Below are 24,691 nucleotides of genomic sequence, written 5' to 3'. Positions count from 1 at the left end.
GCAGCAGTAGCTGAGCAATGAATCACGCTGTTTGCTTTCAGCCCCTGGAAAGGCTGTGCTGGTGGCAGTGCTGCTGGGCTGGGGCCTGGAGAGCTGTGGTGCTCCGTAAATAACATATCGTCCTCCTCTTGCATCACCACGGCGGGGTGTGGTTCTTGCTCCGTGACAAGCAAGACAAGGGTGCAGGCAAGCAGGGCTGACAAATGAGCAGCCTCCAGCACCATCTGAAGGGCTGTGAGAGCAGGAGGGGGCCTGGCTTGCCACCTCCCCAGTGCTCTGGCAGGGCTCAGGGCGCAGAGCAGAGTCTGGCGTTCTGCCATACCACCCAAAGGCACAAGTTGGAAGAGCCTGTGTCTGCATTTTCCAGCCTGTTTATCATCCCTTCGCTCTGCTGGGATGCCTTGGCTACCAGGGCACACACTGCAGTTTTGCCTGAAGACTGCCAGCTCAGCTCCCCCATTCTCCCTCCCCTCCTCATCTCTCAGTGCTGGAAATACACAGAGCCTGACAATGCTTCTGCTGCCAGTAACTTCATGGGGAAGATGAAATCACTCTCTTTGCTGGCCAGCAAATATGAAGGGCAGCTGCCTGGTCTGCAGCAGGGATGAGGCATGGAACAAGGGCTGCATGGCCCCACAGGCTTCCGCTGGCCAGCTGCTCTGTTTGCACGTGTGTTAGCACGTGTCAGGCCCATCTTTCCCTGGCATCCTGGGCTGCTCCAGCCCCTGAGTGCTGCCCCGTGGTGTCTTTCAGAAGGGAAACACAGCCCTGCACATTGCTGCCCTGGCTGGACAACTGGACGTGGTCCGGGAACTGGTGAACTATGGGGCCAACGTCAATGCACAGTCACAGGTAGAGTGACGTGGGCTGGGGTGGGAAAAGCACCTGACATGCATGGTGGTGGTGTCCCCATGATGGGAACTGAGCCCAGCGTGGACATTTCAGCAGCCTTTTCCAGTTTCTCTCCAGTCCTGTTCAGGGGCAAGGACTGCTCTGCCAGACTTCTGAAAGAAGATGAGTTTGTGAGTGGTGGGGAAGGAGTCTTGAGGGATGGGGGGAGACCAGCATGGTGTCTGCTGAGGGAGACACCGCAGAAGCGTGCTGAACTCAGCTGGGAGGACTTGTGGCCAATGCCTCCCTGGTACAGCAGTGAGGTGTCCAGCAACCCCTGCAGCTCTGTACACTGTGCCGCCTTCATTCTCTCTTTCTTGGGCCTGGTGGGGCTGCAAGCTCTTCAGCTTTTGCCTGATGGGAGAAATGTCCCTGAAGCAAGGGAGGTAGTGGCAGTGAGTGGAAGGCCATGCCTCCTGGGTGGACATGCTGTGAAGCATCCCCTGGTTCCTTCTGGATGTGGGGAGCCTGGGGTTCCAGCTCTCTATTACTCCACTGTTGCCAGTTTCTTCCTTTTTCCCACCCACACTGCGTGTGCTTTAGCCCCAGTTCGATGAGCTGGGGATGTGGGTGTTGATGGGGTGTGGGTCTGCAAGGAGCTTGAGAAACTCGAGGAGGAGTTGTGTTGATGTGCATGTCCCTGTGTTTGCAGAAAGGCTTCACGCCCCTCTACATGGCAGCGCAGGAAAACCACCTGGAAGTTGTTAAGTTCTTGCTGGAAAATGGAGCCAACCAGAATGTAGCCACAGAGGTGAGATCCCTGGGGAGGACCCTAGGGCCCTGCTCGTTGGGGCTGCTGTTGGGTGTGCCATATGCTGCCACGGTCCTTGGCTCTCCCCCTCTCACCTGCCTCTCCTTGGCAGGATGGCTTTACGCCCCTCGCTGTGGCTCTGCAGCAAGGGCATGAGAACGTGGTTGCTCACCTTATCAACTATGGGACAAAGGGTAAGGTCCGCCTGCCCGCCCTGCACATTGCAGCCCGCAACGACGACACTCGCACAGCTGCCGTCCTGCTGCAGAATGACCCCAATGCTGATGTCCTCTCCAAGGTGTGTGGCTTTCCCATCCTGTCTCTGGGAGCTTTCCCACATCCCCAGGGAGAACAGCAGCTTGGTATGCTGTATTTATTCGTCCTTTCAGCAGGGAGCATGTGTCTGGCTGGGCTGATCCCTCCTTCTTTCCCCTAGACTGGATTTACCCCCTTGCACATTGCAGCCCACTATGAGAATCTCAGTGTGGCCCAATTACTGCTGAACCGTGGAGCCAGTGTCAACTTCACACCCCAGGTGAGTGCAAAGTGGGAAGGCCACTGGGACTGGTACTGCCCCAGCGCCAGGGAGGATGCTGTGCCTCCTTCCCACACGGGTACAGCAGTACAGCAGGACCTGCCATCAGTAATCCGTGTGGGCCTTTTCTCCTGTCTCCTCCCCTCTGCTGGATGCAGCCATGCACCCCTGGAAGCTCTTGGGTCCTTGTGTCCAGGCTGAGGGAAAGCTGGTGCTGACACTGCAGGGCAGAGCTTACAGCCCCTGCAGTTGACCTCTTCCCATCCCATGGGTGCAGCCAGACCCATGAGCGGGCGCTTTCCTGTGAGCTCTGTGCAGCTCCTGTCCGCAGCCCGTAGCTGCAGGCAGGAGCAGGTGCTCACCCTCTCTCCAGCCCTATCAAACGAGCTGTTCCCCCACCGTCTGGGGGCAGGGATTTAGCTCTCCGCTGCCCTCTGTCCGTGTTCACTCCCTGCCTCCTTTGCAGCCCGGGGGGGAAGAGAAGGGGTTGCTTCCTCTAACAGACTGCCGTTCCTTCTGTCAGAACGGGATCACTCCCCTGCACATAGCCTCCCGCCGGGGCAACATCATCATGGTACGGCTGCTGCTGGACCGCGGGGCCCAGATAGAGACAAGGACCAAGGTGAGACCGCTCTGAATCACAGCAAGTCTCCCCGAGCTCCTTGCGTCTAGGGAGCACTGCCATGCTGCACATACCCTGTGAGCATCTTGCTGGGTGTGTGAGGGGAGGTCCCTGGTGCACTAAGGGGATGGCCCAGGGTTTTTGCTGGGGCATGCAGGGGCGAGAGGAGGCTGCATGACTACAGTGGGTGAGCCCCGGGAGCTGAGGGCAGGCTCAGTTTTGCCTTAGTTTGCAAACAAGTCCGAAGTGCCTCTTGCTCCTGGTGAGGGTGGCCCTGTGCTTCCTTGGCCACGGCTGAGCCCGTGAATCCTTCTCTCTCCCCAGGATGAGCTGACCCCTCTCCACTGTGCAGCTCGCAATGGACACGTGCGGATTGCCGAGATCCTGCTGGACCATGGGGCTCCTATTCAAGCCAAAACCAAGGTACCTGCAGGTCACTGTGGGCTTGTGCTTGGTGCCAGGAGCCAGGGCAGCACGGGGGGGTAACAAGCTGTGCACAGTTGCTGCATGTCACCTGTGGCTGGGCTGGTGCTGAGTTTTCGGCCTGCCAGGGCGTAAGGAGCTTCCTGACCTCCTTGGCCCTAGCTGGAGCCCTTTGCCTGAGGGCTGCATGCTTCAAAGGGACCAGCCCTGGGAAGGGCTTGGCCTGGGGACGGCTGTGGCCGCAGTGCTGCAGGCCCTGCCCAGTGCTCGGCGTTGCTCCCCTGTAAGTCTTGGCGAGGGATTTCGGGGCTCCTCTCTGGTAGCACCCCGGGGAACACCTCGTCCCTTGTGGCCCAGAGCTGTGGCCAGGGGAGTGAGGCAGGGGCTGGGTGGACTGCGCGGTCCCTGCCCTGGCCCAGCCCTGATGCCCCGCTCCGCGGCTGCAGAACGGCTTGTCGCCGATCCACATGGCAGCGCAGGGCGACCACCTGGACTGCGTGCGCCTGCTCCTGCAGTACAGCGCCGAGATCGATGACATCACCCTGGACCACCTAACGCCGCTACACGTGGCTGCGCACTGCGGGCACCACCGCGTGGCCAAGCTGCTGGTGGAGAAGGGGGCCAAGCCCAACTCCCGGGCCCTGGTGAGTGAGGAGGGGCAGGCAGGGCTGGAGTGGGGGAGAGGGAGAGTGTTCTCAGAAATGACTCCATCTCTCCATCCGCAGAATGGCTTCACGCCCCTCCATATTGCTTGCAAGAAGAACCACATCCGGGTGATGGAGCTGCTGCTGAAGACGGGTGCCTCCATCGACGCCGTCACGGAGGTAGGTGAGCTGCAGCACTCCTGCTGCTGCCTGTGCAGGTGGTTCTGGTGCTTCTGCTTGTCCCCAGGCACTTCCTTCATCGTGGCTTAGAGCTCTTTGCAGCTCAGGACCCATTGAGCCTGGCAGCATCTCCCCACAGCTTACTCCCTGCAGGGCAGGGGACTGCAGGGCCGGCAGCAGCTCTCCGTGATCCCGTCAGGCACCTGCCAGGCTGTCAGGGCCAGGCTGGGCACCCAGAGTTTGCCTCTGTGGTGGAGTGTGCCCTGGGGAGGGGGAGGAGGAGGAGGGGGCAGGAAGATGTGTTGGCAAGGCCATCAACCCCATCTTCGCTCCTGGCCCCTTTCTCTCTACAGTCTGGCCTGACCCCCCTGCATGTGGCTGCCTTCATGGGGCACTTGCCCATCGTCAAGACCCTGCTGCAGCGTGGAGCCTCTCCTAATGTGTCCAATGTGGTGAGTCCCATGCTGGCTGGAGCTGTGGGGAGTCAGCATGGCGGGGTCCATCAGGAGGTGGGGGGTGCCCGAGTCCTGCTCTCTCTGCTCTCCTGAGCAATCCCTGGTGGCCCCCACTTTGTGCTGGCAGGAGGAGCTGGTAGGGGCCAGAAGAGGCTGTGGGCACTGCTCTCCTGCGCTCAGACCAGAGGAATGGTGGCCGGAAGGCCTATCCCCTCCTATGGCCTTGACACTTTATCCTGTCCTTGGTGCAGAAAGTGGAGACACCCCTACACATGGCAGCCAGAGCTGGGCACATGGATGTGGCAAAATACCTGCTGCAGAACAAAGCCAAAGTCAACGCCAAGGCCAAGGTGGGTACAGAGAACCTGTGTGATAGTCCAGATCTGGGAACAGCTGGTGCTGGTTTCTTTGCTCTTGCCTGTGCAGAAGCTGGCCTGCCAGGAGCTGTGCAACAGCAGGAGCAGAGCTGGGGCCCCTTTGGCTTGACAAGCAAGGGACTGGTCTAGATCTGCCCAAACAGCTTCTCTGCCTCCCTCGCAGGATGACCAGACTCCTCTGCACTGTGCCGCACGCATTGGCCACACCAGCATGGTCCAGCTCCTTCTGGAGAACAACGCCAACCCCAACCTGGCTACGACAGCGGGGCACACGCCCCTGCACATCGCCTCCAGAGAGGGGCATGTGGACACGGCCCTGGCCCTGCTGCAGAAGGGAGCCTCCCAGACCTGCATGACCAAGGTGGGCTGCTGTGGCCACTGAATGCGTGACCCAGCTGGGCCAAGGCCAGGCAGGCTGGTGGCACAGTGTCCCTGTCACTGTCCTGTGCTGCAGCATGCACCAGTGCTCTCCTCCTCACCCCTGTGCACCCTGTGATGTGCTGCCTTTCTCCTCAGAAAGGATTTACCCCTCTCCACGTTGCAGCCAAGTACGGGAAGGTGGATGTAGCAGAACTGCTGCTGGCGCGTGACGCTCACCCCAATGCAGCAGGGAAGGTGCGTGCTGCTCCTGTGGCAGTGGGAGGAGTGTTTGGTACAGGGGGAGTCTCTGTCTCACCTGTCTGTGCCCTCTCCCCTCCCCAGAATGGCCTGACCCCGCTGCATGTGGCCGTGCACCACAACAACCTGGAGATCGTCAAGCTGCTGCTTCCCAAGGGGAGCTCCCCGCACAGCTCAGCCTGGGTAAGGCTGGTCCGGGTGTCCCTGGGGGTGTGGGGATGCGCCGTGTGTCCAGTGCCTGCCACTCTGGGGCCAGCACTGCCTCTCGACCCTGGCGCTCAGGGAGCGGACAAGGGACCGATCACCACTAGCTGCTCTCCACGCCTGCTGCCGACACCTGCCCGTCCCTTGCAGCAGCTGGTGGGGCGGGCAGGGCTGCCGGGCGCTCGCCCTTTTCCAGCAGACAGGCTGTGCTGGGGATGGTCCCTGCTGGCAGCTGGTGGCTGTTGCTTGGGGACATGTTTCCATGGCAAGCCCTGCGGAGCAGCGTGTTGGTCTGGCAGTTTGGGAAGCCACAAAGGAGTGTTTGCATGCAGCTATGAGGCAGTGAGTCAGAAAACCCACGAGCTCGTGAGAGTCGCCCCTCTCTGCCTGAGCGTGGGGAACATCTCCCCAGAGAGCAGACCAGCAGCCTCAGTTCCCACATTGTTTGCAGACACTGCATCCTCAGAACAGACAAGTGGCTGCTGGTGCCGGCCCTCGCCATCTGGCCCTCCCCTGCGCAGGCTGCCGCAGACTCGCTGGGCAGCAGCGGGAGCAGCCGGTACCGGCACCAATCCCCCCGGCTGGTCTGTGTCACCGCGTCACCCCGGGCAGAGGGGGTCTGACGGCTGCTTTGCTCCTGCGGTGCGGCAGCACAGGCAGCGCTCAGGGCCCTGCAGTCTGCCTGAATACTAATCCTGCATATTGCGCGTTTTGTTCCACACCTCAGTCAGACTCGTTCTTGGAGGTGTCTGTCTGCCCTGACCTCCCACGGCTCCAGGGTGGCTGAATACTGCTGTAGGAGTTAATGTGTGGAAAACAGTTGATAGTGGTCAGACCTGAAGCGGGTGGTCTTTGAAACCCCCGTGCTGACTTGGCTGGAAGAGAGGGACGTGGCGTCAGCATTGGGGCTGGTTGCTGTCAGGGAGGTGGTTGGGTGTGAGCTGCTTGCCTGAGCTCCGGAGGAGGCTGGGAAGGGCAGGCCTGGCCTGGAGAGGCAAGGCAGCACCTTCTGTCCCCGCCGCTCTGCTGGGCAGGGCCTGAGCGTGCCATGGCCCTCTCTCTCTGCAGAACGGGTACACCCCCCTGCACATTGCTGCCAAGCAGAACCAGATGGAGGTGGCCAGCAGCTTGCTGCAGTACGGGGCCTCTGCAAACGCAGAGTCTGTGCAGGGAGTCACCCCCCTACACTTGGCTTCCCAGGAGGGGCATGCGGACATGGTGGCACTGCTTTTCTCCAAACAAGCCAACGGCGACCTGGGCAACAAGGTAAGTTGTCCCGGCGTGTCCTGCCAGGCTGGCAGTGAACAAGCCCAGCAGGGAGGAGCAGATGGGGTGGTAGTCCAGGCCCCGGGACAGCAGTGCACTGGCCAACAGCATCATCTCGGTCAGTTTTGCCAGATTGGAGACCTGACTCTGAGTCTCTGCTGGTAGAGCTGCGGTGATGGCATTGCCACCATGCTGAGACCTCATCTGTTTGCAGAGTGGCCTGACTCCTCTCCATCTTGTGGCCCAAGAGGGGCATGTGCTGGTTGCTGATGTTCTGGTGAAACACGGAGTCACAGTGGACGCAACAACCAGGGTAAAGTAGTGCATTGACCGTGGCTGTGGTGCAAAACATGTGGGGGAACTACCTCTAGGCCTGCTCCAGGAGGGGCATTACTTTGTGCAAGAGTCTTTCCTCTCACAGGCATCCTTACCATCTTGTCTGTGTCTTGGGGACTCTTCCTCCTCCTCACCTCCCTGGAGGGATAATTCTTGCCTGCTTCCACAGCTCACCCCTGTACCCCTGGGCACAACGTGGTGTGATCAGCAGTGTGCGCTCTGCCCCGGTCCTGGGCTCCTGGGCAGCACCTGCACACATGCTCCATCCTGTATCCACGGGGGCTTGCCAGAAGGGCAGGACGCACCACTGAGGGCAGGCTGAGACCCGATCTCATCTTTCAGATGGGCTATACCCCGCTGCATGTGGCCAGCCACTATGGAAACATCAAGCTGGTGAAGTTTTTGCTGCAGCATGAGGCTGATGTCAATGCCAAGACTAAGGTACAGAGATGTCCCAAGGACCCTTCTGCCCTGGGCAACAGGTTGTTGGGGGATGCTTGCAGGTTGACAGGGAAGGCTTAGCCTCCCTTCCTGCTTCTACTTCTCCCCCCTCCTGTCTCCATGGCTGGAAGCTACTGTAGTCTAGCTACAGCCCCGGGCAAGCGCTGGGTTCTGCAGAGCTCTTTGCTTATCCCATAGAGGAGGGAGCTGCCTTTGTGCTTCAGGCATGAAGCACGATGTGAGGCCTGGGGGCATTTCTGGGGCAGCAGACTTCCAGAACTGATGACAGCATCCTCTGTCCTTCCCTGCAGCTGGGCTACACCCCTCTGCACCAAGCAGCGCAGCAGGGCCACACAGACGTGGTGACGCTGCTGCTGAAGCATGGTGCCTCTCCTAACGAGGTCAGCACGGTGAGTACAGCGCTTGCCCGCACCTCCGCACCCTGTGGCAAGCGCGGGTGCCTGCCCGGACTTCCCTGTGGCTGCTGCTGACCTGCTCCGTCCTTACACAGAACGGCACCACTCCCCTGGCCATTGCAAAGCGGCTTGGTTACATTTCTGTCACAGATGTGCTCAAGATCGTCACAGAGGAAACTGACATCCCGGTGAGCCCTGGGACTAGCACCCTGTGGAGGAGGGCCGGGGCTGGGGGAAGCCAGGCAAAGGTCTGCTGGGCGCAGGCTGGCCAGCTAGACAGCTGGGTGCCTAGCCCAGGCATGAGGAGGGGGCTGCAGGTGGCTGTGCAGTGAAGGGATGCCCTCCTCTGACTCTGCTCTACTCCTGCAGTCAGTCGGTGACAAGCACCGCATGAGCTTCCCGGAGACTGTAGACGAAATTCTGGATGTGTCAGAGGATGAAGGTGAGGGGCTGGAGCTGGGTCACACCATCCCAGAGATCTGCTGGCTGGGCCGGTGTGGCAGGCAGCAGCCCTGGGGACAGGCACTGGTGTTCCTGTGGGCTGGGGTGGGGGACCTCTGTGGCCCCACGGTGGGACCAGGGGAGCCCACCAGGCCCCTGGGTGTGGCACCTCCTGGCTCAGGTGCTGCCTTGCACTGTGCAGGAGGGATACGCCTGGACCACTCCACAGTCCTGTGCGGCAGGGACAGTGTGCGGAGAGCCCTTGGGCAGGCAGAGCCCCACACCGTGCCCTGCTCTGTGGGGTGGCACCAGCTCCCAGCCCAGCTGCAGCTGGTCTGCTCTTGCTCCCGCCCACCGGGACCTCACATTTGCCTCTTCTTACTTTGCAGGCACTGCTCATGTCACAGTAATGGGTATGAAATGTGTCGCCCTGCCCCAGCTCAACGGCCCATTTCACCCCATGGCCACTAACCATCCGCACGCCACATCCATCTGCTGAGTCTTGCTGCTGAGCTGGTGCTATCCAGTGCAGGCCCCATCACCCTGCCCTGCCCATCTGTGTCTGTGCTGCTTGCTGTGGTGTGACTGCATGAATGGGGCTGTCCCCTGCTTCGGGGGAGCCCTGGCTCCCTCTCAGCCCCAGGCCCTGTGCCCAGTAGCCAGAAGTCTGGTTCTATGACAAACTCCAGTGCCCCTCCACCACCATCCTGTGCCATTCTGGCCGGGGCAGGGATGCGCCTGCGTGCTCGAGGGTCTCTGTGCTGCTGCAGTCCCCTCCACATCACTGGGGCTCTCTCACTGCTCTGGGAGGTGCTGGACTCCCTCTGGTAGGACGTTGGTGAGAGCCAAACCCTGGTGAACCCCTCAGCAGATGTTAACTGGGCCAGCAGGCAGTGCTGGCTGGGCTCCTGCCCCTCCAAGGGGTGTGTGTTAGGGCATCCTTCCCACGAACCCGGCCCTGCCTGCACTCCTGTCCCCAGCATCCAACGGCAGGCCGTCCTCAGCAGGCTCTGCTCTGTGCTTGGTGCTGTGGGAAAGGGGCCGGCTAGCAGCCAAGGCTCCTGAGAGCTACCACAGGTCCTGTCCCACTGGCCTGCAGCACGGGCCTTGCCCCTGCCAGCAGACCCCGTCCGGCAGAGGGCAAAGCCACGCCGTGGCTGGATGAGACCCAGGGGTCAAGTGTGTGTGGCCAGCAGTGGAGGCAGAGATGGGCCCTGGCCCCAGCCGTGAGGAGGGATGGGGACAAGGGCTGGATGTCTGTACTCCCTTGTCCTTCTGCCTCTCTGCATGCTGAGCCAGCTCTTGGTTTCAGAGGAGGAACTGGTCGCACCAAAGCCCAGAACGCCCGATCCCAGGGACCAGGAGGGCAAGAGGGAGATGCTGGAGTTTGTGACCACAATGACACTGGAGCAAATGTAAGAGGCACTGGATGATGGGGAGGGTGGGATTACAGGGCATGGGGCTGGCCTGGTGCTGGTCTGGGATGCCAGCAGAGCAGGGATGGCTCTGGACAAAGAAGAGATCACTGAGCTCATACTGGTAGCAGAGCAGGCAAAGCTAGTCGGCGGTGTTTCTGCACCAGGACATGGGTCCACTGCTGAGTTTGCCTTTGTCCAGTGGCCCTGGTACTCCCTGGGGATGGCCAGGGGCTGAAGGACCCAGGCCCGTCACTTCGGTGGCTGTCACTGCCCTCTCCTGGCAGGGTGGAGTCTCCAGCTGTCCTGCAGGTCCCCTGCATCCCCCCTGAGACTGTGGTGACCAGAGCGGAGGAGACTGAGCAGGTAGGACCCGTGGAGACAGAAGCTGAGCAAGTCAGCCTGCTGCATGTGCCCTCCGTGTCCCCACAGGAGGTGAGCATGAGACGCAGCCTGCCACAGCCCTCCCAGGCGTTCCTGGGGGGAGTCCCACCACCACAGAGCCAAAACGTGGGGTGGGTGGTGGGGACTGCCCAGGGTGGGGTGTGTGACTGTGGAAGAGTGGGCAGGCTCAGCACCCCAGATAGGACCCTGTGCCCATGGGGGCTCTTCCCTGCCTTACACAGCCCTCCAAGGAGTTCGATGAGGACTCCCTGATCCCCAGCAGCCCCGCGACCGAGACCTCCGATAACATCAGCCCAGTGGCCAGCCCCGTGCACACAGGGTGAGTGCCCAGCCTCCTGGCATGTGCATGCTCTGCACCCGAGCCAGCCGCAAGGTGCCCACCTGCCCATGCCTCTGCTCCAGGTTCCTGGTGAGCTTCATGGTGGACGCCCGCGGCGGCTCCATGCGAGGCAGCCGGCACCATGGGCTACGCGTGGTCATCCCGCCCCGTGCCTGCGCCGCGCCAACCCGCATCACCTGTCGCCTGGTGAAGCCCCAGAAGCTGCCTGCGCCCCCACAGCTGGCTGACGGGGAGGCGCTGGCCAGCCGGATCATTGCCCTGGGGCCCGCCGGCGCCCAGTTCCTCAGGTGAACACAGCTGGGAACAGAGCGGATGGGGCTGCCTGCACCGGGGCCGTCCCTTGGGACTGGGGATGGATCTGGGCTCCTCTCGAGTCTCTGCCAGCTGGGGCAAGAGCTCTGCCTGCCTCTGCTTTGGGGGGGTCTGGTGCAGGAGAGATCCCAGGTCTGGCCAGGCACAGCATGTGTCTGGGTGGGTCATTCCAGCATAGGGGAGCAGCGGCTGTGCAGCGGTAGGAAGAGCCCTGAGCAGCGTGGTCCTGCTGGGCGCAGAGCCCCGTTTCCCAGAGAGGGGTGTGAGCAGTCCTGCCTTCTTCCCCAGCGGGCGTACGGCACAGGCAGGCGCTCTGCATGTCCCGGTGGTGGTGTGTGGATGCAAGCACCCTCCCTCTCCTGTCTGCAGCCCCGTCGTTGTGGAGATCCCACACTTTGCCTCATACGGGCGCAGAGACCGTGAGCTGGTGGTGCTGCGCAGTGAGAATGGCTCTGTCTGGAAGGAGCACTGCAACCGCTACGAAGAGAGCTACATGGACCAGCTGCTCAACGGCATGGATGAGGGTGAGCGTACCAGGCCACCGTGTGGCTCCCCGCAGGCTGGGCTGTGGCTGGCCCGGGCACTGGGGTGGAGCTGAGCATGGTGTGGTCTGTGCAGAGGGGGCGATGGGTGGCAGCTGTGGGCTTGGTGTGTGAGTGCGGGTGGCCGTGCTGTCCTCACAGAGCTGGAGAGCCTGGAAGAGCTGGAGAAGAAGAGGGTCCGCCGCATCATCACCAGTGACTTCCCTCTCTACTTCGTGGTCATGTCCCGGATTTGCCAGGACTGTGATCAGATCGGCCCTGAGGGAGGGTGTTTGCAGAGCACACTGGTGCCCATGGTACAGGCCACCTTCCCAGACAGCGCTGTCACCAAGGGAGTGAAGCTGGCCCTGCAGGTGAGCCCCGAGCGCCCGGCCCGGAGTCCAGCTGGGCTCCCGCTGTCCGGGGTAGGCAGCAGGCCCAGGCTGTGGCCCAGCCTGGGGGAAGCTGGCCCTGAAGCCCGTGTTTGTGCTGCCTGCAGGCGCAGCCCGTGCCTGACGAGCTGGTGACCAAGCTGCTGGGGAACCAGGCAACTTTCAGCCCCATCGTCACGGTGGAGCCACGCCGGAGGAAGTTCCACCGTCCCATTGGCCTCCGCATCCCACTGCCGCCCTCCTGGAAGGACAATCCCCGGGACAGCGGCGAGGGTGACACCACCAGCCTGCGCCTGCTCTGCAGTGTGATTGGTGAGGCTGCCTGCCCCTGTTGTGCAGGCGAGCGTGCTCTCTGGTGGGGATGGGCTGGGGCATGTCAGTGGGATGCAGTTCCTGGGAGCTAAGGATGGGTCACGGCAGCGGAGAGAGCAGATGCCCGGGGGACGCAGACTCCAGGCTTGTGGAGGGGCAGCGTGCTCACCCTTGCTTTCTGCTGCAGGAGGGACAGCCCAAGCCCAGTGGGAAGACATAACAGGCACCACAAAGCTGGTCTATGAAAATGAGTGTGCTAACTTTACCACCAACGTGTCTGCCAGGTGAGTCCTGGGCGAGCATGTGCTCATCTGGGGGCATCTGCTGCTCTTCAGGTCCTGCTGGGGTGCAGTCTGAGCCAGGAGGAGCCTCCTGCCCCTGTGCTCCTTGTGCTGCTGTGCTGTTCCCACACGCAGGGCTGTTGCATCCAGCCTTGAGACTGGAGTGTGAGCGCTGCCTTGGCACGTGTTAGGAGACATTCATGACAACCGGGTTTGCTGAGGGAAGGGGCCATTCTTTGTGCTTGGGTGGGGCCCCCTCAGGGATGGGGCCCAGAGTTCTTGGGGCACTCTCTGCAGCACAGTTTGCTGTCGGGGAGGGGCAGCTCTCCTGGTGCCACTGGGAACCTGCCTGGCAGCGCCCTGACCCAGCCCTCCCACAGGTTCTGGCTGGCCGACTGCCCGCGCACAGCCGAGGCTGTGCACTTTGCCACAATGCTGTACAAGGAGCTGACAGCCATGCCCTACATGGCCAAATTCGTGGTGTTTGCCAAGATGAATGATGCACGGGAAGGCCGGCTGCGCTGCTACTGCATGACCGATGACAAGGTTGACAAGACTTTAGAGCAGCACGAGAACTTCGCTGAGGTGGCCCGCAGCAGGGACATTGAGGTTTGTCCCCAGCAGCGTGCGTGGGGGGCAGTGGGGAGAGGGCTGCCAAAGTGAGGGGAGACTGATACCAGTGAACTGATGCCGGGGAGGAGAGTTGGGGTTACCTGCCCTGTCCAGGGACAGGCGAAGTAGCTCTGCACAAGGTCTCAGCCTGTTTTCTGCTCCCTGCCAGGTAGTAGAGGGGATGCCTTTGCACGTTGAGCTCTCAGGGAACCTGGTGCCTGTCAAGAAGGCCACTCAGCCCCGCACCTTCCTATTCCAGTCTTTCCGGGAGAATCGTCTTGTCATCCCCATCAAGGTAATGGCAGGGTGCAGGGCTGGGCTGCAACTGGGGCCCCTGCGCTGTTCTGTGCCAGGCCACCTAACAGGGCTCTTGGTGCTCAGGTTCGGGACAGCAGCCGGGAAGCCAGTGGCTCCCTGTCTTTCTTGCGCAAGGCCATGAAATACGAGGACCTTCAGCATGTGCTCTGCCACCTGAACATCAGCATACCGCCCTGCACCAAGGTCAGTGCCGGGTCCCTGGCACCTCTGGGAGGGGGCAGCGGGGGCCCATCCCTCCCCTGGGTGCAGGAGACAGACCTCCTCGTCAGCTTTTCTTCCTCAGCTGCTCCACCTGGCCATGCCACGCCGCTCTGGGGCTGCAGGAGAAGCCTTGGTGCCAGGGCAGAGCTGCTGCCCTTTTCAGGCAGGTGACCCCTTGGTTTGCCCCCACTCTCACAGGGAAGCGGCAGTGAGGAGCGGAGGAGGACGCTGACGCCATTGTCTCTGCGGGAGCGGTACAGCATCCTAAGCGAGACCAGTTTCGGTACGCAGCCTGCTGGGACTCTTCAAGCCCACTCACCACCTGCGCGTGAGCTGCCCAAGCCCAGCGGAAAGGCTGGGCTAACCCTGTCGCATTTGCGCTTGTGGCAACTTCCGTTTTTTTCCCTGAGGGTTTCCTTGGCGCTGCCTGCAGGGCAGTTCTGTGCCTATGGGCTGTGAGACCCCCACAGCCAAGCACCCTTTGCCCTCCCCTCCCTGGTGCAGGGCCCTGCGCCGCTCAGGCTGTGACTCCTCTTCTCCTCCAGGCTCTCTGAGCAGCACGGACAAGGCAGACCAGAAGATGGTTGACATAGCAGAACAGCTGGGCCTCAGCTGGGCCGGTGAGTCCACACCTGACAGCTCTGAGGGTGCTCAACACCCCTCGGGAAGCTGACCCTTAGAGAGGCTGGAAACGCGCTGCAGGGTGGAGGGAATGTGCTTTGCAATGCCAGGAGCTGGGCCCTGGTGCGGTTGGGGTGGGTGCAGGCTGCGCTGGCACCTCGGGCAGGTTGGCCTGGGCTCCAGCACTTCTGCTGGGCTGTGAGTGTACCGTGGCACTGAAATGAACCTTCCTGCAGCTGTGCATGCATCACAGATACCGGGTGAGGGGTTTGTTCCGAGGTGCACATGTTGCCGCTGTTTGTAGAGGCCCAGCACTGTTGCAGCCGCACACCCATCAGCAGTACCTGCGCTTCTCCTTAGCACAAGACACTGCTTCGAGCTCTGCCCCATCCCAGCTGCTGCTCTCGCACATTCTGCCGTCTTCAGCTGTATGGGACAGGGAGGAGGCTCTGTGCTGGGTCTGGCTGAGCTCTTCTCAACACCCCAAACCTTTCTGGCTGGGGAGCTGGCGGCGGGTGCCAGAGGGTGTGATGCTGAGATGTGGTGTCTCCCCCAGAGCTGGCACGTGAGCTGCAGTTTGGGGTGGATGACATCAACAGGATACGTGTGGAGAACCCCAACTCCCTGCTGGAGCAGAGCATGGCCTTACTCAACCTCTGGGTCAGCCGTGAGGGCAAGAGTGTCAGGAGTGAGTATCTGCAGTGCTGTTACAGGCACGGAGGTGGCAGGGCTGGCTGTGCAGAGCAGCTCAGGGGTTGCTGGCTGGCTTTACGCTGCTGGTTCACATATGCCTGCCCGCCTGGAGAGTGCCTGGAGCAGGGCTGCGTTCCCCCAGCGAACAGTTTGCTGACACCGACTGTCCCCTGCAGTCGAGAGTCTGTACACGGCACTGAGGAACATCGACCGCAGCGAGATTGTCAACGCGCTGGAGGGCTCCGGCCGGCAGAGCCGCAGCCTGAAGGGCAGCTGGCGCCACACGGACAGAGACTACTCCCTCTCGCCCTCCCAGATGAATGGTGAGTCCCGGCTTCTGGCAGGGCCCACGGGAGGGCCCTGGGGGCAGGCTCTGTGCAGGCAGATCGGGGCCGGTACCTCGCCTGACTGGGGCGCACCAGTGTCCCGCTGGCAGCTCAGTGGGCACAAGGCGTTGCCAACAGACTCAGCCTCCTCTTCACTGGGCCTCTGCTGCAGGACGCTTGGCCCTGCCATAGCACCTTCCCAACAGCTCTCCAGGCAGGGCAGACACGTGTTCCTTATCCCAACGTGCCAGTGAGAGCGGCCTGCCTGGCGAGCTGAGCAGTGTCCCAGGAGGTCGTGGGATGCTGGCTGTGGCGGTGCGCTCAGGCTGGGCCCCAGGCGGAGCATGCCTGGGTGTGGGGACGCGTCCGGTGCCAGCTGCGGTGCGTGCCAGCAAGGAGCAGGGACCAGGCTTTGCGCTGCGGCAGCCCTGCGCTGTGGCACTGGCTCATCGCTCTCTGCCTCTTTGTCTCTCCCCTTGTTCTGCTCTCTCAAACATGCTGCCTAGCGCCGTGAGGTGCGGGCATCTTGTGCGTCAAGTCTTGTCACCTCTCTCCTCTGAGCTCATCCTGGCCTCTCCTTCTCTCATCTTCTCCACTGCCTGTCTCCACTGTCTCCACCTCAGCTGAGCCCTCCGGGAGCCACATCCTGCTCCAGCGACTGCACGTCACCAGGGACTGCCCCTCTCATGGCTGTCATGCTTGCAGGCAGCCACCCCGGGCCTTCTCCTGCACTGCCCCACGCTCCTTCCCTCACTGGCCCTGTGCTGCTTGCCCCTGCCCAGGCACCGGCGTGGGGCAGGGGTAGTCCCCGTGCAGGGGGTCCCAGCTATCCCCTGTGCCTCGGCTGTGGCTAGCAATCCCTGGCTGCCTGGGGACCAGAACAGGTTCTCTGCTGGTCTACAGGGCCAGAAAGGGAGCAAGTGGCTGAGGGCTGGAAAAGGCTGAGCAAAGCCACTGATGCGGCAGGAGCACCTGGCTTGGCTGTAGTCGGTGTGTGTGTGTGTGCCTAGGTGATGATGAGGACATGACTGCTGCTTGTAGCCTGGGAGACACCAGCAGGGTTGTAGGGCTCTGGCTGCATCCTGCAGGGCTCTGGGGTTGCATGACATGTACCAGGGCCATCCTTCCCTGCACACGCTGGTACTGCCAGCCTGCTCTGCTCTGCTGTGGAGAGGGGTTGACTCTGGGAGTCTGGCCTGCCAGACTTGACCACCTGAACTCCGGGCTGACTGTCAGCCAGCTGATGCTGGGCAGGGCCTGTGGGCAGGGCCCCGGGGGCTGGTGGAGCAGGGTAGCAGAGCACCCTGTGTCCTGCAGCATGGATGGGGCATCGTGTGGACCCCAGGCCAGTGCTCCCTGCAGGAAGCGGGCAGCCCCAGGGCCTGCACAGACCAGCCCCAGGACTTGAAGGGAGGCATGGCAGCACTCCTAGGGACCGTGCAAAGGCAGCAGCTGCTGTGTGCATGCTGCTCAGTGCAGCCGCTGGGGTCTGTGGCACAACCACTGCTGTTCCTGGGGCAGGCACCCTCCCAGAGGCTGTTTCCCTTCTCGCCCCACTGTGCTTGTGCGTGTGTGAGACGGCTGCTGGAGATGTTGCCTCTGTCTGCCCATATAGGTTACGCTTCGCTGCAGGACGAGCTGCTGTCCCCCGCCTCCCTGCATTACACGCTGCCATCCCCGCTGCGTGCCGACCAGTACTGGAATGAGGTGGCCATCATGGATGCTATCCCCATGGCTGCCACCGAGCAGGACGCCCTGATGGAGATGTCCGACATGCAGGTGTGGTCCTTGGGGCTCACCCCCTCGCTGGTGACTGCTGAGGACTCCTCTCTGGAGTGCAGCAAGGCTGAGGACTCAGATGCCACAAGTGAAGGCCGGTTCCCGGGGCAGCTTCTAGCAGACGCACATGGCCCAGACCACTTGGGCTCTATGGACCTGGTTGAGGATGACACAGTGGACTCAGATGCCATGAATGGCCTGATTGACCTTCTAGAGCAGGAGGAGGGGCAGAGGCCAGAGGGGAAGATGCCAGCCGGTGATCGCCAGCCAGAGACCGGGGAGCAGGACACGGAGACTGAAGCCTCTTTTGTTTCAGTTCAGCAGAAAGTGCAAGCCAGGATCACGGCATCACCTACCATTAGCCACGTCGTGGAGAAGAGCACAGACAGGTACTGGGGTGCAGCCTGGGGCACTGGGGTGCCTGTGGGAGGGGAGCAGAACTGCTTCGCCAGCTATTGCCCTGTGCCAGGCCACTGCAATCATCTCCCAGCTTTGCTTGCTTCCCTGCTGGTCTCCAGCGTGGGAGAGTGGGCATCCCCAGCAGACAGAGTGCCTCGCATCTCTCTGGAGATGCCCTGGGGGGCTCCTTGCAGAGCACCTGGGAGGGACCCCAGGCAGATGGCCAGGTCCTGCATGGAGGTTGTGCTTAGCAGAGCCATCTTAGCCTGGGCTGTGTCCTCCCACCTTCCCAGTGGCATCGATCCCTTGAGGTCCCTGGCAGAGCCTAGCGATGCTCCACAGCATCACCTTAGAGCCTTAGAGGCATTGGGGTGGGCAGGGAGGAGGCCTGTGGCCGTTGTGCATCTGCGTTCTGTGCTGCTTGTGCCGGGGGCCTGGCAGCGCCGGGGGCCAGGGAGCCCAGTGCCTGGTGGGGTGCAGGCTGCGCCGGCGTGCCTGCCGGAGGTAGCTGCTGCTCAGGGTGCAGCACTCCGTGGCAAAGCTGACGGCCTCTCTCTCTCTGTCTCTCTCTCCCTGTCCCTCTCCGGTGCCCAGGCTGAGGGACTGGAATGCAGAAGGCTCCTTTATCTCCTGCCTACAGGACCTGACAGCGGGCTCCTGGCAGGAGGGGGTCACCCGAAGGCTGCTCCCAACGCACACCACGGCCTCTGGGGCACAGGGCCAGGAGCAAGAGCAGGTCCTGGTGCCGGCCGTGGAGCTGATGCGGGTCAGCTCTGCAGAGGACAGCGACTGGCAGCCCCAGCACCCCATGGGCGGCTGGCAGGAGGAGGCAGACAGCGACTTCTTTGGGCAGGTGAGAGTAAAAGCAGGGGGACTCGGCCCCGCAGGAGGTGGAGACCCTCTGGACAGCCCTTTCCTGAGCCTGCCGCAAGGCCAGCCAGGCAGAGCGGGTGCTAGCGGAGGCACAGGTCTCCTGGCACGCTTCCTGCCCCCTGCCCCTGGGGGTGCCTCTCAGCCCAAAATAGCCGGCTGTGCTTGATACCTGAGCTCTTGCTCTCCATTTATAACTCCACCAGCCTCCCTGCCTGCTTCCTTATTGAGTATCTGCTCTGGCCAGCAGCCCAACAGCCTGCTGGAGCCAGAAATAGAGTGGGTCTGGGGGCCAGGCTGGGTGGTGGGCCTTCTGCCATGGCCACACAGAGCCAGTGGGTACAAGGTGAGGGCCAGCCCCTTTCCCTGGCCAGGGCATGCACAGCCATCCCGGCAGCTCGGCTGAGCTCAGCAGCGGTTGCTCAGCTGGCAGCGCCTGCCTCCCACGTCACGTGCAATTCCAGTGACACCCCCAGGCCCTGGCTCCTGCCCGGGACTCCATTTGTCCCGTGACGGAGGACTGCGTGCTGCCCTCCTGCCACAGCCAGGACGGCAGGTTGTTGGAAGGCTGATGGAGGAGGGGGACAGGGCTGTCCCGGTCACTGCCTGGCTGGGGACGGGTGGTGCTGTCACAGTCCTGGCCCCATGACTCTGACAAAAGCTGAGAGCACGAAGGACGCCCCACCTGCCTGCTCCCTTCTCGCCGCCCACAGCCAGCTGAGCTGCGGCTAGGGTTACGGCAGTGCCCCCTCAGAGCTGGGCACCGACCCACAGCGCTGCTCCTGCCCCGGGGCTCTGCCCGTCCCGGGCAGCATGGCAGGGCTCTGAGCGGCGGGCTCAGACCCGTGGGGAGTGCACGCAGCTGCGTGTGCTGGGGCAGGATGTGGGCTTTCCTGGCCCAGCTGCTGATCGCCCTGGTGCTGCTGGCCTTCTTCCTGGTCAGCTGCCAGAACGTCATGCACATCGTCAAGGGCTCTGTCCGCTTCCTGCTCAAACACGCTCACCGGGAGCTGGACAAGGAGCTCGGGGAGAGCCAGGGGCTGGCGGACGACGAGGAGGCTCTCTCCACCAGAGTCGTCCGCCGGCGGGTCCTTGTGAAGGTAATGAGCAGGGAGCTGAGGACCAGCCCCGAGGCTCTGCAGGGGAGAGCAGTAAAGGGATGGGCCGGCTGGGAGACAGAGGCTGTGGGGTGCATGTCAGTTGTACTGTTCTGCCTGCAAAGGGCCTCCCCTTACACCCCTGAAATGCCCCGATGTCCCTTCTGTCACTGCAGGGGAATGAAGTCCTTCACCTGCCTGGGGAGCAGGTGACTGAGGAGCAGTTCACAGATGATCAAGGCAATATCATCACCAAGAAGGTGAGTGATCAAGGGCATGGTGTGGGCAAGCGCATGCTGCGGCCTTTCTCCTCTCCCCTCCTCCTGGCTGCCCCGCTCCCCCCTGCAGCCCAGGGGCCCATGCAGGGCACCCGCGTCCCACCGGTTATGGTCACGGCACTTCTCCGGTCAGACCCGGCGCGTGGGGCAGAGGCTGCACACCGTGGGCCAGACGGGGCGAGGGGGGAGGTGTGGTGTCCTGGGCGAGCGGTGATGCCCGGCTGTGCGGGTCTCCGCAGGTCATCCGGAAGGTCGTGCATCAGCTGGGCCCTGGTGACAGGGATGACAGGCAGGAGCAGGAGGAGCTGATTCTGGAGGGCTCCCTGCAGGAGCCCCAGGACCTGGAGGCTGAGGACGATCACTTCATGAAATACTCCATCCTGCACCGGGACGGTCTGGGGGCCAAGGTACAGTGTGGCTCAGGGCCTTGCCTTGCAGGCACCCTGCCCGGGGCCAGCACCGCCTCTGCAGGCTCTGGGACTCTGCAACCTTCTGCCCTGTTCTCCCTTCCTGTTTCCCCTCTAAGGCTTCCAGGGGCAGCTCTTGCCCACTGCACCACTCTTCTTGCTCAGTGTCTTCTGCCAACTGACTCTGCCTTTCCCTCTCCTGTCCTCTTCTCTATGTCTGTCTGTTCACCTGGCTGATGTCCTGCTTCCTGCCCCTGCACCTTCCTCAGGAGGAGGTGCGAGTGCGTGTCCTGAAACCAGAGGTCTCCGGGGGCAGGATGGGGGCTCAGATAGTGAAACGAGCCAGCCTGAAAAGGGGGAAGCAGTGACCCCTCAAATGGCCTCTTTTGAGGTAACCCTGCCTTTGCTCTTCCTTCTCTCCCAGCTCCCCATGCTGCTGCCTGCACTGAGCTGCTGGTCCTGCACATCCTCCTGGGGAAAGTGTAACGGGGCTGTGCCCAGGTCTTGACCTGCAGAGAGGAGTTGCAGTGCAGCACAAAATGCTGGGGGTGGGCAGCGGTGTGTCCCTGCTGCTGACCCCTCCTGGGCCCAGGGCCTGGGTGCAGCGGGCAGGGCTGCCCTGCTCTGCAGCGATGCTCTGGCCAGCTGCTGGCCCCGCACTCAGCGCTCCACTGTGGCCACAGCATCCAGGGCACTCGGGGTGATGGTCTCGGGTGACAGAGACACGGGGTGGTTACTTCTGCTGACGCTGGGCTACAGCAAAGGGATGATCTTTGTCCAAAACCACTCTGGGGCGCGGATAGCACATGCATGGTGGCTGAGCAGAGCTGTCCCCATCCTGCACGAGCACTAACTGTGCAGCCCTGAGGCAGATGAGACCCGAGAGCCTGGTGCCCCCGCCTCCCCTTCCCCAGATTGCGGCGGGCGCCAACAGAGCCGTCAGCCGAATGAGAGGTGTCTCAGTTCTGCTGGGCCGCGGCCTTGCAGCGCTGTGCTGGGGACACGGGTGGCTGCCGCTGCCAGCCACACTCCGTGGCAGGAGGGGATGGCAGTGAGGAGGGCCGGAGCTCCTGGGACTGGGAAATGGAGTGCAGGCGTGGCAAGACACTGCTGGCAGACACCAGGGCAGGAGGGATGCAGGAGTGGCAGGGTGCAGGAACACAATGCTTGTAGGGCAAGAGACCTGTCTTTGGCCCAGGACGTGTCTTCCATTGATCCCCCATGTGATCATCCCTTGAGCTGTGTGTATTCCTTGCTCTCCCCTGCCTTCCCTGTTGGGGCACTAGGCTGGGCTTGGGGCAGGGTGCTTGGCACAGCACGCTTGGACCCAGCTGCATCACTGGTCTCTGCACGCTCGCTGCTGGGCTGGCAGTGCAGCGTTTGGGGGAAGGTGCCGCAGGCTGACCCGCTGCCAGGCCCTGCCTGAGCTGGGGAGGAGACTGCCGGGCAGGGCGGTCAGTCCTCTGCCCTCCGTGGTACACGCGTGGCTGTGTCTGTCTCTCTGTCCTCCCTCTCCTTTCTCTCTGCACTGTGTTAGTGGGCGCTCTGTGGGTGCGCAGGAGGGTAAGTGCTCACACAGACCATGTCCTCACACCTACTGCCTGCCCCACTCCCCAGCAGTCCCTTGTCTGCCTCTCTCTGGGGCAGCACTCCTGCTGCACTGCTCTTGCTGTTTTCTGTAGCATCCGAAAGGGGCCAGGGTGTGCACTAGGAATGTATGGAGTCTTCCCCACTGCTGTGAGAGTGAGGTGCAGTCAGCCACCCTAGTTCAGCTGGGGACTTCTCAGGGCCGGCCTCCTCTACCCCAGAGCATACAGCAGCCCTCCCATTTCCTTCCCAGAGCCACATTGCCTCCAGTGCAGCTCAGCTCCTGCTTGTTGCTGCTCTCTGCAAGCTGGGACAGCGCCACCAATACCATCTATGCCATTGGTGCTGGTCCCAGGCAGGACACTTATTGGTGCTTTGTCACTGTCTCTCTGACACCACCCAAAACTTTTCTTGTGGTAGCTGGGCAGGATGGATGCATGTGGGACAAGCACAGGGCGAAGAAGGGGCTGGGACTGCCACATACCCCGCTGCCCCCACCCTTCTCCCGACTGTGCCACCACAAATGCCTGGTCACCGCATCTCTGTCTCTCTCTGTGTCTCTCCAGGATCTCACCTCAACACCAAACCACTGAACTCCACACACGATCTGACACATACCTGAGAAGAGAGGAGAGGAAAGCAGAGTGGAGGGGAGCAGGGCTGGCTGTACATGTTTCTATAGGCTAATGGCATGATTTCTGTATGAGACATACTTACCGTCCTAGCCGCATGACTGATTGACTGCAAGACGCATGAGCTACAGTACTTAAAACTGACGGAGGGGCCTCCGTCCTGCCCCGCTGCTGCCAGGAGCCCAGAGACAGCAGCACGCACCAGGGGCATCCTCTCAGCAGATCTGGGAGGCAAGAGCTGGACTGGCAGAAAACGAGAGGGAAGGAGACTCCACCCTCGCGCGTTCACGTGTGTAAATGCATCCCCATGCCGGTGCTCCAGCTGCAAGAGGGAAGCTGAGGCAGCACGGCGCTGCTCGCCACGGAAGGAGAGGGGCTCGGCCTCCCCGTTGCCCGTGCTGCCTCTGCTGGACTCGCTTCTCATCCCTCTCCGTGAGTGCTGGGTTATGGGGGTGGGGGGCAGCAGTTGCCAGGGAGTGTGCGAGAGGAGGGCTGCAGGGAGCACAACTGCCCTGGGCAGAGGGGTTGGAGCAGGGCTGTCCTTCGCTCCCGCCAGGGCAGAGCTCTGGGCTGAGCACTGAGCTCGTTGCTTGTGTTGAAAGTGTAAACTGTACAGCAATCAGCCTTGTGTATATGAACCAATAAATACTATGCAAACCCCTAGGGACACCCTAGCAGTATGTACAAAGCACTAACAGCTCTGCTCCCAAATACCTCTTCAGGCTGCAGGATGGGCAAAGCCTCTGGAGTATGTGAGCAGCTCTGGTGAACGGAGCTGGGAGGCTGCAGGAGCGAAAGGGCAGCAGCCTGCCCCTGCCTTGCGCCCCTCCAGCTGAGCCTGGTCCCTTCCCGGCCTGAAGAGAGCGGCCCACAGGTGCAGGCCCCTGGCCCCAACATTTGCCAGCCCCAGGTTGTGTTGGCTCCAGCTGGGGGGAAGCCGTAGGTCTGTAGTGAGGTGCTTGGGGCCCAGGACGAGGGGTAGCGAGACAGAGCAGGGGATGCTTGTGCCATGCACGGAGTTTTGCCGAGCTCTACTCAGCACAATATCTGCTCAGGAGATGAGCCAGGAGCTGGCAGGAGCCAGCTGCCCTGCACCACGCACCCTGTGCAAGGGCTTTGCAGGGTCCCCTGGCCTCCCTGCTGGGGCACAGATGAGGACAGCCCGGTGGCCCCGTGGATGCTGACCCTCCCAGGACCAATCCCAGAGACGTGGGGGGCTGCTCCCCCGGTGCCTGCGCTTTGGCCAGGTGGAGTGTCACGCTGCGGCAGCCTGGACCCTGCAGTCATCCTGGGAGCAAGGGCAGCCCCAGGGCCAGGGGCTCTGATGGGACAGTGGTGCTGGGCAAGTGGCAGCTCTGCGGTGTGTGGTAGGTGGAATCTGCTGCCGCACTTGGCCCCAGGAGGGCAGGGTGCAGGTAGTGCTGTAGGTCTCATGTCCCTGGCGCTGTCATTTCCCTAAGCAATGTGGGGGCCTGGCCTTCCTAGCACAGTGGTGTGGGACCCCCCTGCTCTTTTCCTCGGAGGTGGCCATGGGCCTGGTTGGCAGGGCCTGAGTTTGCTCTCTGTGGCCACGTGCAGAATGAGCCTACCTCCAGCCTTGGGCCCCGGGAGGTGGCCCTGGCAGGGCAGCTCCCTGTCGCGCGGGTGCGTGGCTGCTGGGGACAGTCCTGGTTCCCCTGCAGTCAGGCAGAAGCCTCGCTGCAGTGAAGCAGACGACCCAGCTTAGCCTTGGAGAGCAAAGCAACCCCTTCCCACCCTGAAGTTGAGCCATACAGGCACAGACTCCATCCGTCGCCCTTGCTGTGTACAATAACCTCCGTAGGCCCACTGCGACCGCTGACTCCGTAGCATCACCGTAGAGTTGTGTGTGGGTCCCGTGCTTTGGCCTGTGTGTGCGCCGTAGGGAATGTGCTGTGCTGCAACCGCGCCCGGCACCTGCAGTGACACCGCTTCGCGCTCAGATCGCTCGTAGGGCTGGTAGGGGGTGGCTGCACCCGACATTGAGCCTAGAGAATGCTGCAGTCTGCACACTAGAAGCTTTTTAGAAGTTTTAAAAATTACTTTTATTTCCTTTTTTTAACTGTTACGGAAACAAGCCTTTTGGATCTCCCTGTCTTAGCCCCTGATGTATAGATCATTTCCCTGTACACCAGCTGTCAGACTCAGTTAATAAAGAAACCAACCCCGGCCCTGTCTCATCTCTGCTTCTCCAGGGGGCGGCCGAGGCTGCGGGGCCGGGGGGGTCTGGGAGCTGCCCGAGCTCTGCCCCTGGTGGGGAGGCCGGGGGGGGCGG

General features: G+C 62.1%; 1 protein-coding gene and 1 long non-coding RNA gene across 16 annotated transcripts in view; one reads left to right on the top strand and one right to left on the bottom strand.

Annotated features, from left to right (window-relative positions):
- The window catches only part of ANK1 (ankyrin 1), a 68,309-nt gene extending 43,724 nt beyond the window's left edge, over positions 1 to 24,585 (top strand). For 6 of the 15 annotated variants that reach the window (XM_026862980.1, XM_026862984.1, XM_026862990.1 and 3 more), the window contains 41 exons: positions 754 to 852; positions 1,544 to 1,642; positions 1,755 to 1,940; positions 2,079 to 2,177; positions 2,701 to 2,799; positions 3,124 to 3,222; positions 3,669 to 3,866; positions 3,948 to 4,046; positions 4,400 to 4,498; positions 4,753 to 4,851; positions 5,042 to 5,239; positions 5,395 to 5,493; positions 5,581 to 5,679; positions 6,769 to 6,966; positions 7,181 to 7,279; positions 7,645 to 7,743; positions 8,055 to 8,153; positions 8,255 to 8,347; positions 8,529 to 8,601; positions 8,990 to 9,013; positions 9,913 to 10,015; positions 10,303 to 10,450; positions 10,642 to 10,739; positions 10,823 to 11,047; positions 11,442 to 11,596; positions 11,756 to 11,967; positions 12,093 to 12,297; positions 12,485 to 12,581; positions 12,959 to 13,187; positions 13,360 to 13,485; positions 13,572 to 13,691; positions 13,908 to 13,992; positions 14,255 to 14,329; positions 14,887 to 15,018; positions 15,200 to 15,346; positions 16,965 to 17,517; positions 18,122 to 18,380; positions 19,671 to 19,754; positions 20,012 to 20,179; positions 20,449 to 20,570; positions 22,333 to 24,585. In XM_026862980.1, the coding sequence (XP_026718781.1) occupies positions 754 to 852; positions 1,544 to 1,642; positions 1,755 to 1,940; positions 2,079 to 2,177; positions 2,701 to 2,799; positions 3,124 to 3,222; positions 3,669 to 3,866; positions 3,948 to 4,046; positions 4,400 to 4,498; positions 4,753 to 4,851; positions 5,042 to 5,239; positions 5,395 to 5,493; positions 5,581 to 5,679; positions 6,769 to 6,966; positions 7,181 to 7,279; positions 7,645 to 7,743; positions 8,055 to 8,153; positions 8,255 to 8,347; positions 8,529 to 8,601; positions 8,990 to 9,013; positions 9,913 to 10,015; positions 10,303 to 10,450; positions 10,642 to 10,739; positions 10,823 to 11,047; positions 11,442 to 11,596; positions 11,756 to 11,967; positions 12,093 to 12,297; positions 12,485 to 12,581; positions 12,959 to 13,187; positions 13,360 to 13,485; positions 13,572 to 13,691; positions 13,908 to 13,992; positions 14,255 to 14,329; positions 14,887 to 15,018; positions 15,200 to 15,346; positions 16,965 to 17,517; positions 18,122 to 18,380; positions 19,671 to 19,754; positions 20,012 to 20,179; positions 20,449 to 20,547 (5,577 nt within the window). In that variant the 3' untranslated portion in view covers positions 20,548 to 20,570; positions 22,333 to 24,585. The other 9 variants (XM_026862986.1, XM_026862982.1, XM_026862988.1 and 6 more) reach the window with 7 other exon arrangements.
- LOC113488015 lies at positions 8,033 to 20,431 on the bottom strand. The gene is made up of 3 exons (XR_003399884.1): positions 20,262 to 20,431; positions 14,820 to 14,823; positions 8,033 to 8,043 (listed from the first exon to the last, which is right to left on the bottom strand). It is a non-coding gene; the product is annotated as an uncharacterized LOC113488015 (long non-coding RNA).
- Positions 24,586 to 24,691: the final 106 nt, after the last annotated feature.

This window comes from Athene cunicularia (genome assembly GCF_003259725.1).
Source record: "Athene cunicularia isolate RWA chromosome 22 unlocalized genomic scaffold, athCun1 chr22_part1, whole genome shotgun sequence".
Lineage (NCBI taxonomy): Eukaryota > Metazoa > Chordata > Aves > Strigiformes > Strigidae > Athene > Athene cunicularia.
The sequence above is the reverse complement of the archived record's forward strand: the minus strand, read 5'-3'. Positions and strand labels throughout refer to the sequence as shown.